The 11,498-nt window shown below is 57.8% G+C and overlaps 1 protein-coding gene across 1 annotated transcript; it reads left to right on the top strand.

Moving 5' to 3' along the window:
• The first annotated feature begins 4,074 nt into the window (after nucleotides 1-4,074).
• On the top strand, nucleotides 4,075-6,154 carry GADD45B (growth arrest and DNA damage inducible beta). The gene is made up of 4 exons (XM_028126170.2): nucleotides 4,075-4,344; nucleotides 4,458-4,559; nucleotides 4,964-5,186; nucleotides 5,425-6,154. Exons 1-4 carry the CDS (start codon nucleotides 4,301-4,303, stop codon nucleotides 5,536-5,538), a joined length of 483 nt encoding a protein of 160 aa, XP_027981971.1. The 5' UTR covers nucleotides 4,075-4,300; the 3' UTR covers nucleotides 5,539-6,154.
• Nucleotides 6,155-11,498: the final 5,344 nt, after the last annotated feature.

Raw genomic sequence — 11,498 nt, 5'->3', positions numbered from 1 at the left:
CCTTAGCCAGAGCAAAGCAGAGCCTCAAAGAATCTGTGTCCAGACCTTTCCTGGGTATCAGCCTCCTCCTGAAAGGCCAGGCTGTGTCCTCTGCCTGGCATGCCTCCTCCCGTCTTCACCAGGAAGACACCCACTCATCCTTCTGCACTCATGCTGCTTTGTCTCCTCCCCAGTCTGGCTCCAAACATCCAGTCCTAACCCCTGGGGCCTTGGGATATCTGGAGTATCTGGGGATATCCTCAGGGAACTCTGAGCTCTGTGCCCTTGAACTAGTAATACTGTCTTCCCGAGTCTCTATTCCTTCCTCTGTGAATGTGGCACAGCCGCCAAGTGCCACTTTGTGGGCAGTGAACGTGCTGTGAACCCCCAGAAGAGAGACTGCTTACAAAATGCACAGCACGTAGTAAGCACCTGATAAAAGTTCAGTCTTATTCGTACCTTCAGTGCAATGCAACATGACAAAAAAATGTGGCTCCAGGGGATGTGGTTGGCTCAGTTGGTGGGGCATCTGCCTGGGACTCAGGTCATGATCCCGGAGTCCTGGGGCTCCTTGCTCAGCGGGGAGCCTGCTTCTCCCTCTGCCCCTTCCCCTGTTTGTTCTTGCTCTCTCTCTGACAAATAAATACATAAATAAGATGTGGTTCCATTTATCGATTCTTGAGGCAAAGGGTCTCATTTTTAAAAAAGGGTCTCATTTTTGAGGTGGGTATGGATATGCCCATTCCCTTGCTGGGGAAGTCCCTGACTCACATATTCTCCCATGGGGGGGGCTGTGGGTCTCACCCCCAGCAGATGCAATCACCCCTCCTTGGTGCAGATAGGGACATCCTCAAGGGCTGGGTTTAGGGTAAGGTGACTCAGGAACAAAATTTAAGGGGGCACCAAAAACTCAATCATCAAGATACATATTTAAAAAAAATCAAAATCAGTGCCAAAATATCTATGGTGAACGAAAGACGAAAATTGTAAATAAAGAAAGGGTCTGACCTTGTACCTACACAACTCACTTCCCTGCCCTACCCCCAGTTCTGGCCCTATTGAATTAAAATCTTGACATTTTGGGGTGCCTGGGTGGCTCAGCTGGTGAAGCGACTGCCTTCAGCTCAGGTCATGATCCCGGAGTCCTGGGATCGAGTCCCACATCGGGCTCCCGGCTCGGCGGGGAGTCTGCTTCTCCCTCTGACCTTGTCCCCTCTCATGCTGTTTCTCTCTCTCTCAAAGAAATAAATAAAATCTTTTAAAAAATAAAATAAAATCTTGACATTTTGTTTGCCGTAGGTGGGGTGTTTTATTTTGCATAAATTTTGATTTTTAAAGAATACTGCTTTAGAATATTGTTGATCTTGATGACTGAGTTTTGTGGCATTTCCTTAAAATTTGTGCCGGAGGCAAATGCCACAGCTCCTTACCCCGATCCCATGCCCTGGTTCCACTAAGATTTTACTGTTGAAAACAGGCATCCGCAACAGCCAAAAGGGGGAAGCAACCCAAGTGCCCATCGATGGAGTAATAGACAAGCAAATCATGGTCCATCCAAACACTGGATATTATTCAGCCTTAAGTGGTGCTGGGGTGGCTCAGTTGGTCAAGCAGCCAACTCTTGATTTTGGCTCAGGTCATGATCTCAGGGTCATTGGATCAAGCCCCGAGTGGGGGTCTCCCTGAGTGTGGGGTCTGCTTGTCCCTCTCCCTCTGCTCCTCGACCTGCTCATGCTCTCTGATAAATAAGTAAATAAATAAAATCTTAAAAAAAAGAAGGAAGGATATCCTGGGGCACCTGGCTGGTTCAGTCCGTACAGCATGTGACTCTTGATTTTGGGGTCATGAGATCAACCCCACCTTGCACTAGAGCTTACATTTAAAAGAAAAAAAAGAAGGAGAAGAAAAAAGGAAGGAAATCCTGACCCCTGCCACAACGTGGATGAACCTTGAGGACATTGTGCTCAGCGACATAAGCCAGACACAGAAGGACAAACACTGTCTGCTTCCAATAACAGGAGGTGTCTAAAACAGGCAAATCCACAGAGACAGAAAGTGGAACGGTGGGTCCCAGGGTCTGGGTTCCTGTTGAATGGGCACCGAGGTTATGTTGGAGAGGATGGATCCAGACAGTGGTGGATGGAGTTTTGCATCTAGATAGTGGGTGACGGTTTCACAGCACGGAGGATATATTTAATGCCGCTGAATGGTACGTTTGCAAATGATCAAAATGTATTTTACCGTAATATAAAAAGCAAACAAACCAGGTACACCCGGGCAGTAGGTTGTCTCTGATTTTTAAAAGACATGGCATCTATAAGGTTCTATGTCGCACATGTAAAATATTGTGTATATAAAATACTGCAACTGTCACCCCAGTCTCGGTCCTCCTCACCCTCCTCGCCTCACCGCCCCCCTCCGCCCCCGGCCCTCCCTTCCGGCGCTTCGGTCGCAGAGACCTCGTGTGGCCACCAGGTGGCACCGCCACGCCTCTCAGCGCCCGGGACATTTCGCGCCCCCACGGTGGGCGGCGCGGAGGCGGCGCGATGCGTCAGCGGGACCGGGGGCCCGGGAGCCAGGGGAACAGAAGCGCGGGGCTGAGGCCAGACCCCAGGCTGGCGGGGGAGGGGACGCAGCTGTGAGTCACCCGGGAGCCCCCGATCGACCGTGGGAGGCAATCCCACGCTGGCCTGCCCGCCAGGCTCGTGAACTGCCTTCCCGGGGAGACGGTGAGGCTGGCGGCAGTCCCTTGAGTGCGGCCGTGCCTGTCGCACACGTGTGGCTCCAACACCAACTGGCCGGTGGCTTGCGGGAGTCGTGGCCTCCCTAAGCCTCAGTTTCCCCTTTTGTCTAATGCAGATAAGTATGGACCCTGCTTCTTGGGTCTTTGAAAATTCAATGAACCATGATACCGGGAGCCTGGTACACCGTAGGCGCTCCATGCATATCAGCGTCCACTCCGGAAGGAGGAATAAAAGTGGCCACTGTCACTGCCAGCGCACCCGAAGCGGCCCGGTGCAGCGCAAGCGAGAACCATCCCGCCCTGGCTTCCTCCGCCGCCAACAGCTCTGCGCCGCCAGGTGCGGAGGTGCGGTCAGATGCTGAAGCGCGGGGCGCCGCCAGGGGGCGCCGGGCCGGCCGGGCCCAGCCACCTGCGCCTCCCACGCGCGCGCCCCACCCTGAAACTCGCGGGGGGTGACGAGGGGGCGACCGGGCTCGTCCCTAGAGTGCCTGCGGCTGTGCAGCCCTTACTTCTGGGGACCTCGAGGCGGCTAGCCGTTGCCACCGGGTGACACTTATTGAACGCTTACTGTGTACCCCTTGTTTTATTTGATGCTTCCTGCAACTCCATGAGGCTGGTGTGCATTCTCAGGGGGCAGGTGGCGACACAGAGGCCGCCTCCGCAGCTTGCAATTTTAGGGGCCTCCCGGCGGCCTCACGCAACCACCGCCGTCTATTGAACACTTACTATGTACCCTCTATTTTATTTAACGCTCCCTCCAAACCAATGCGGCCGCCGTTGCATGGCCATTAGACAGGTGGGGACACAGGGCCCCAGATAAGTTAAGTCACCCAGGGTCTGGGGTCCCCGCCGCCAATCCCACCCCCCGCACACCCACCACCTGGGGGGGAGGAGGAATCAGGCTGCAAACTGGGCCCCCTCCTCGTGCAGCCCTCAGCAGAACTTGGGAAAGGCGCGGGCCGGGGACTCTCCCGGGACCAGAAGGGGATTCCAGGCCCCCCCGCTCCGAAAGTCCGAGCCGGCCTTGCGCGCTGGAAATCCCGCGCGCGCCCCGAAACGCGGTGCAGCTGCCGGGAAATCAGGAGGAAAACTTCTGCTTTTTTTTTCTTTTCTGGCACTCACGCTCCCCGCCCCCCCACCCCCCCCCCGCGCCCTCCTCCCGGCTCTCGCCCCCACGTGGGCGCCCCCGCGCGCGCTCCGCCCGCTCCCCGACGTCGGCCAACCGTAGCGCGCCTTTCTCTCGCCTTTGTTGGCTCGCCAATAGGAGGGGCGGGACGCGCCACCGAGGCCACGCCTCTGGTTACGAGTCTATAAGTGCGTGCGCCGGCGGCCGCAGGCTCAGATCGCTGAAGTCGTGGACGCGATCGTTTTCTCTGCAGCCGTGCGGATTATTCTTGCTGAGGCTTTTGCCATTTTTCTTTTTTTCCTTTTTTGGGGGAGGATTTCGCTGCCTTCCGAAGGTCTTGAACGAGCGCTCGGGCTCCGTGGGAAGGTTTTGGGCTTTCCGGCCTCGGATTTTGCATTTTCTCGCTTGGGACTGTCGTGGGGCTGCTTTCCACTGTGGATTATAACTGCAACATGACCCTGGAAGAGCTCGTGGCGTGCGACAACGCGGCGCAGAAGTAAGTAGCCGGGGCTGTGGCCGCCTGAGGGCAGCCCGGCCGGGCGGGGACCTGAGCGACCGGTGCCCGTCCGGGCGGAGCGCTGACCCTCCCTCCTTCTCTCCTGACCCCAGGATGCAGACCGTGAGCGCCGCTGTAGAGGAGCTCCTGGTGGCCGCGCAGCGCCAGGACCGCCTCACCGTGGGGGTGTACGAGTCAGCCAAGTTGATGAATGTGTGAGTCACACCCCGTCCCCGGACTGGGCGCGGGTGGGGACCCCCTCCGCTCTGCACACTCCCTGCGGCACCTCTGTCTCGCACAGGGCTAGGATTTCCCCAAGCGTCCCCAGTGTGGATGGAGGGCCTCTAGGCTTGCTTTCGGCGGGGGGGGGGGGGGGGGGGGGGGAAGGTTGCAGTATCCTGACGTTGCTGCGTTTGTTTGCAAGTGCCCACCACCATATTTGCTCCCGCCTTCCCCACCCCCAAATATTCTGAAGCATGCATTCCGCCCCCCCCCCAGCTGCATGCACCCTCAATCCCTTCCGCGCCTTTGGTTTCTCTTTGCTTTTCGAAACTCCCCTGTGTACAGCGGCCTTTCCTCAGCCCCCAGCTGACCCGTCTCCTCCCTGCGGCTCCCTTAGGGACCCTGACAGCGTGGTCCTGTGCCTTCTGGCCATTGACGAAGACGAGGAGGATGACATCGCCCTGCAGATCCACTTCACACTCATCCAGTCTTTTTGCTGTGACAACGACATTAATATCGTCCGGGTGTCAGGCATGCAGCGCCTGGCCCAGCTGCTGGGTGAGCCAGCGGAGACCCAGGGCACCACTGAGCCCCGAGACCTGCACTGCCTCCTGGTCACGGTGAGTTGGGCCTGGGACTTGCCCCACCCTCTGCCCGGGCACCTGGGCCCGTGTTTGTCAACAAAGTCGAGCTGGCCGCTCTCGTACCAGCTCAGCGCTCAGCCATGATCGGCATGTCCCGTGGGCAGCACGGCGGGGCCTCCTTCCCGGGGGGGCTATTTTGAGCTGGCCTGTTTTCCCCAGAGGGGCCCTGGGAGGGGGAGGCTCCCACTGAACCCCATCTTCCCCCCCACCACAGAACCCTCACACGGACGCCTGGAAAAGCCCCGGCCTGGTGGAGGTGGCCAGTTACTGCGAAGAGAGCCGAGGGAACAACCAGTGGGTCCCCTACGTCCCCCTCCAGGAGCGTTGACACTCTTCCCAGCATCAGAGCCTGCTGGGTTGCCACGAAAAAAAAAAATAAAATAAATATTTGACCCCTCCCCCCCAGCACAACCCCCCCAAACGACCCAACCCGTGAGACCGTGGGGGCAGAACCACTGGAGAAGAGGGGAGCGTGCGGCTGCCCCCAGGGCGGTGAGCCTGGAGCAGCGCCCCGCTGCGGCCCCCTGGGAGAGGAGAAGAGGGGGCCCCGGGCCAGCAGGAGAGGGGAACCTGGAGCTCAGGCTCTGCAACAGAGCAGCTGGAGTTGGGGAGCTGCGGCCTCCCCCACAGTGGAGGGCCTGGACTCCACACTCAGGGTGGAGCGAGACCTACTGTGTCCCCCCACCCTGCTCGAGACCGGCGCTGACGTCTGCATGGGCCTCGCTTGAGCGGGGTTCTGCACCCTTGCCAGGACTAGACTCTGGGACTTGGGAGCTGGGGCTCGTGTTGCTCTCTGTACCCAGGAACTCCCAGTTTGCAGAGGGAATAGACTATCTATTTTGTTACTTGCACTTGTTACTTGAACCACTGAGAGAGATGGGGAAGCTTACAGATACGTATATTTTTACTTCTACGATGACCTTGTAATAAACTTCTAAAGCTTTTGGGTTCTTGTGTCTTTGCCACCCCGGAGAGGGGCCAGGACCTCTGCCCCCCTCCCCACACCCCAGCGGCACTGCCCCCCAAACCTCCTCCTGCAGGCTCACCAGGAAGTGTTACTTAAGTCCCTGTTAGCAGCTCCAGGCTCCTTTGCAAAAACAGTGCCTCTTCTCTCTGCAGCCGGCGCCAACCAAGCCCAACAAACCTTTGCCTCTTTTTTTTTTTTTTTACCCTCCCTCCTCCTGCCCCATAGCAATTAAAAGACCGGTTTATTACGAAACCTGGCCGCTGTACCACCCCTGTTACTGGCTATGCTGGAGCCAACTCCAAGCTCCGGGCATAGAGAGACGCACCCCTGGGGAGCTGGCTGCAGCCCCTGCCTGCCCCGCTGCCACCAACCCAAGGTCCAGAGGGGTCAAGGGGGGCACCTGGACCCCGGGGTGCTCAGGGCTCAGAGTTGCCCTAGCAGGGCTGGCCTTGCAGGAAGAGCGCCTCTGGGCAACCCCCAGGGAGGGGCCTTCCACCGCACCCAAGCCTTCTCCCTCCCAGGATAGGCTTCTTCATTGCACTAGAAAAAGATTTTTTTCTTTCCCCAAACTAAGATCAACGAGCAAAGAACACCCAAGGAAGTCCTGCTCTCAGCCCAGCTGGGCTTGGCACGGTGCTGCGCTTTGCCTCTAAACCGAAACTGTAAGGCCTGGCCGGCCACCTCCCGGTTCTCCCGAAGCTGCAGGCGCGGGGGCTCCCCGGCCGCCGGCTGGGAGCCCGAGCCCCGCCTCAGTCTTCCCGCCCCAGGTCTGCGGGGTGGGCTCCCGGCGCCTGGGCAGCAGCGTGTCCCTGCGCCCCGCGGGGAGGGGGATGGAGGGGCGGGCCCCGCCGCAGGCCGCGACCTTTCCACGGAGCCCTACGTGGGCGCGGGAGGAAAACCCCAGCGGTCCCGCGGGAGTCACGGGGCTGGGGGGAGCCCCGGCGGGGAGGATGGGAGGGAGGGAAAGATGGAGGGGGAAGTCCCAGAGGGAGAGGAGAGGGAGGGGCGGGGATTCCTCCTGGGGGTGGGAGGAAGGAGAGAGCCGAAGTGGGGAGATGGGATCCCTGAGGGGGGGAAGGAGGCCCCGAGATGGAGCCCTCAGTGGGGACCCCCGTGGGGGGAGCGGCGGAAGGAATCTTCAGAGGTTAGGGGGAGGCGAGATGCAAAGTGGAGGGAGGGGCCAGAGCCCTGAGGGATGGAGGGGGGAGTCTGGAGAGGAGAGGGTTCGGTGTTGAGGGGGAGGTGTGGAGGGACCTGGGGGATTGGGGGGGGCTCAGAAAGGACCCCTGTACCGGGTGGGAGAGGGGAGTGGGGAGGCCTAAGCCCCGAGGAGGGGGAAGGGGGCAGATGAAGGGAGCCCCAGGGGGAAGGTGAGAAGGGAAGAGGGGGACTCCAAGGAGGGGGGGGGAATGGGGAGGGCGAATTCCTGAGATAGAGCCCAGAGGGGAGGGAACCTGGGAAGGGGAGCAGAGGCTGAAGGATCCCCCCCCCACCTCAGGGGGAGGGGGCTTGATGGGGAAGGACTAGTGGGGACAAGGGGCAGCTCTTGGTGTTGCAAGCTCATCCCCACCGGGCAGCCTCCCTGTTCTCATCTTGATTCCGACCACCCAGAGGGGCTGTGACCTCTGACCCTCTCATCCCTAGGTCCTCTGTCCAGCAGGGCAAGGCCCCAGGCTTCCAGGTCCCAAGGACATACAAGGCATGGGTGGGACTCCAGCTGTGTGATCCTCAGCTGGTACCCTAACCTCTCTGTGCCTCAGCCCCACTGCCCGAAAATCGGGATAATAATGCTGTCTACCTCATAGATTGTTGACAAGCTTAATATTTTTTAGATTAGGGCTTCCCACATAGAAAGTAGAAGAAGGATTGGCCATTAGTACTGCTACCCCAGCACTATTATTATGCCCAGTGCATTTCTAGAATCATCTCCTTACTCCACCCTGTGAGTTAGCAGAGCCGAGATTAGGGTGAGCCTTCCATGCAAAATTTAAGAAAGCGGGTGCCCCAAACTCAGCAAACTGAAGACTATTTTCAAGCAATATTTTAGAAACTCAAATGCAAGGAAAGGGCAGGACACTTTTGCTCGTGAACAGGATCGTAGATTACGGTAGGTTTGGCGTGGCTGATTTTTCCTTCTGTCTCAGGCTCCAGAGCCTCTCCTTTCCTCACCCTGGGTTTCATTTAAACTTCGGATATTTGGTTCCTTCACTTTGCGGGTGAAGATCGAAGGCTGGGGAGGGGTGTGGCCTCCCAGATCAGAGAGAGGAACCCAAGGCTTGGGATTCAAACCCCAGCTCTCTGGGCATTCCCCTGCACAAACGCAGAGGGTTGCGGCTCTTAGTTTCCAGCAGTGGTTCTCCGGATACTGTCTCCGTTGCTTCTTCGGTGGTGGTGGTGGTGGTGCATTAACGAGGAGTAGGAAGTCCATTTTCCAGAAGAGGAGATGAGGCCCAACATGAAGGAGGCACAGACTGGCCAAGATCTTGAATTGTCACCAAGGGGCTAGGCAGCCCCTGGGGAAAATGCAGGCTGGGGGCGAGGGGACACAGATGGCACGGTCCCCAGGACACCGCTCCTGCACAGTCCACGCCAGAGAGGGCCAGAGAGAAGCCGCCCCAGGTCACCTCTGCAGGTGACTCCTCCGGGCTTCCATTGCTGGGGGCTGGGGGCTGGGGGCCAGGAGACTGCAACATCAGCAGGAGGGTGCAGGCAGACCCGTGTGGTGGGGTGCAGGTTCACCTCAGGTACCCAAGCTCGCCTCTGTCCATGCCTACACCCGTGGCCCTGAGGCAGGCACGCACGCAGGTGCATACCCCCCCCCCCAATGCGGCTACACGTGCACGCAGCTCCCCAGGCCCCAGACACACTGTCACCCACTCGGGCCCACCCAGGCGCTCCTGGGCAGAGGGCTGGAAGTCCGGCTTCATCCCACCCCCTTGGGCAAGTCGCTTAGCTTCTCTGAGCTCCCTGTCCACGCTGGTCCAGTAGACACATAGCCTCCCTTGAGCGTCTGTCTGCGTGTGTACACACACCCGCCCAAATGGACGTGGGCACAGGGTTACGTGCATGTTGATAAGTATGTAAATACAGATGTCATCTCTGCCCCCAGGTCTTAACAGTGTGTAGGATTTAAGCTAGTTCCTGAATGCTCTGTGCCCAGAGAAGCGGGCTGGCCTTGGGAGCATGTCCTGAAACACGTAACATAGCCCCGGACTTGAGGACAAGCAGGGGCCTAGGAGGAAGATGGCCAAACATGGCAGCCAGGCAGAGATCAGTGTTAGAACAGCCGACGTTGCCTGGGGCAGCTTCTGCCCTGTTATCTCCCTCCAGCCTCAAAACAACTCCACGAGGTAGCTCCTGTCATTATCTGCTTTTCACAGAAAGGGAGCACAAGGGCTCAGAGAGTGCAGTAACTTGCCCAAGGTCACACAACGGGACGGTGGTACGATCAGGGACCAAGCCAAGGCCTGTGTGATGCAGAGCTAGGTTTTTATATCTGTTTATATTTTTATTTTTATGTAATTGAGATATAATTTACAAACCATAAAATGTACCCCTTTACAGGGTTATTTAGGGGTTTTTAGCGTACTACACAGATTTGTGCAGTTACCACCCCTGTCTAGTTCCAGAACATTCCATCACCCCAGAAGAAGCCCTGTCCTTGTTAGCAGTCACTCCCCAGCCCCTCCCCCAGCTCCTGGCACCCATGAATCCATTGCCCATCTCTGTGGCTTTGCCTCGTTTGGCACATCTCACAGAAATGGGATCACAGCCCCGATGGCTTCTGATCCTTGCATGATATTTGGAGGTTCATCCATGCTGTGTGTGTGTCACTGTCAAACTTGGATAGCCTGCCCCGCGTCTGTTGTCCCATGTGTGCATGCGAGCATCCTTCCGTGTAGACAAGGACACACGGGAGGGCACTCCATGTCGCACGCGGCTGACATCAGCAAGCACCCCGGTGGGGCTTTGCACCACACCTCACGCCCAGACCCTGCTTGTACACCTGCCGTCCAAGCTCTGCCTTGGGCACACGTGGACCGCTCTGCTCTGAACCCCTCATACGATCCCTCCCCAAGCGAACTGCGGCTCAGCTTTCTTTGTTCTCGTGTCAGACGCGCCCCTCTTTGGGGAAGGTCTCCACACAGGACCTCCGAAAGCCTGTCTCCTGTCTCCAACTCCGCCCTTCCAGGTTCCCAGCACCTGCTTGTGTGTAAGGACACTTTTTTTTTTTTTAAGATTTTGTTTATTTATTTGACAGAGAGAGACACAGCTAGAGAGGGAACACAAGCAGGGGGAGAGGGAGAAGCAGGCTTCCCACGGAGCAGGAAGCCTGATGCGGGGCTCAATCCCAGGACCCCGGGATCATGACCTGAGCTGAAGGCAGACGCTTAACGACTGAGCCACCCAGGCGCCCTGTAAGGACACATTTTATCCTGCCTGTGACCCCCTGACACTTTGGAAATGCTTGGGCACAGAGACTTCTGAGTTGTGTACAGAGATTGACCCACTGATGATGACCTCCTTCTCCAGGACAGACTGTTTTGTCCCTGAGGGACGCACGCTGGCCTGCCAGGTGCTGGGTCCTGACCAGATTGAGTGACACCACCCATGGCAGGGAAGCTGGAACCCGGCCCTGTGGGGGCGGCCGGCTGTGTGCCCTAAGGCAAGTTGCTTCACCTCTGTGGGCTCAGTTTCTTTATCTGTGCAATGGGGATACTAATCAGGAGTGCCCATCTCTTGGGGTTGTTGTGAGCATTAGTTGGTCGAAATATGTAAGGCATTTAGAACAGCAGGGAGCCTTCCAGAAGACTTAGCTATTATTACACGAGTCGGTGGTATGTGACTATTTACAGGAGTCTTTCTACCTGAACGAGGTGTCTGTCCATCTACCTGTGAGTCGTGGGCACCCAGAACCCCTAACCAACTGGGGTCTCACGGTTATACCTAGACCCCTCCCACCTCCCCACAGCGGGGAGCTGCTGATTCTGCAACATGGTGGAGCCTCCGCCTGAGAAGGTGGCTGTGGGTGTAAGTTCTGGGGGGGCAGCAGATGTGGCTGGTGGCCGGAGGGCTGTGCTCAGCTGTAGCCGTGGATGGCCGCAGGTACGTGCACACGCACACCTGTGTGCTTATGCATGGGAATAGCATACACTCAGATCCTCAGACTTGCAAATGGGCGTGGCCACACACACACGCGCACACACACACACACACGCACACACACTGTTCTTAACCTCGTGCTGTGCCCGCTGTAGGAGTGTCCGGGAGATCCTGTAACAAAGTGACGGGGCGGGGGGGTGCTCCACAGCAGAAATGGC

The sequence above is a fragment of the Eumetopias jubatus genome, unplaced genomic scaffold (genome assembly GCF_037043125.1).
Source record: "Eumetopias jubatus isolate StellerSeaLion01/CBP00866 unplaced genomic scaffold, mEumJub1_p1.0 scaffold_1, whole genome shotgun sequence".
Taxonomy (NCBI): Eukaryota; Metazoa; Chordata; class Mammalia; order Carnivora; family Otariidae; genus Eumetopias; species Eumetopias jubatus.
Note: the sequence above shows the minus strand (reverse complement) of the source record. Positions and strands in the feature narration are given on the sequence as shown.

Excerpts from the sequence above, each read along its gene's own strand:
- GADD45B (XM_028126170.2), top strand. The coding sequence starts at position 4,301 with ATGACCCTGGAAGAGCTCGTGGCGTGCGACAACGCGGCGCAGAA. Across the intron at positions 4,345-4,457 it reads TGCGACAACGCGGCGCAGAA|GATGCAGACCGTGAGCGCCG; the intron begins GTAAGTAGCCGG and ends TCCTGACCCCAG. Across the intron at positions 4,560-4,963 it reads TCAGCCAAGTTGATGAATGT|GGACCCTGACAGCGTGGTCC; the intron begins GTGAGTCACACC and ends CGGCTCCCTTAG.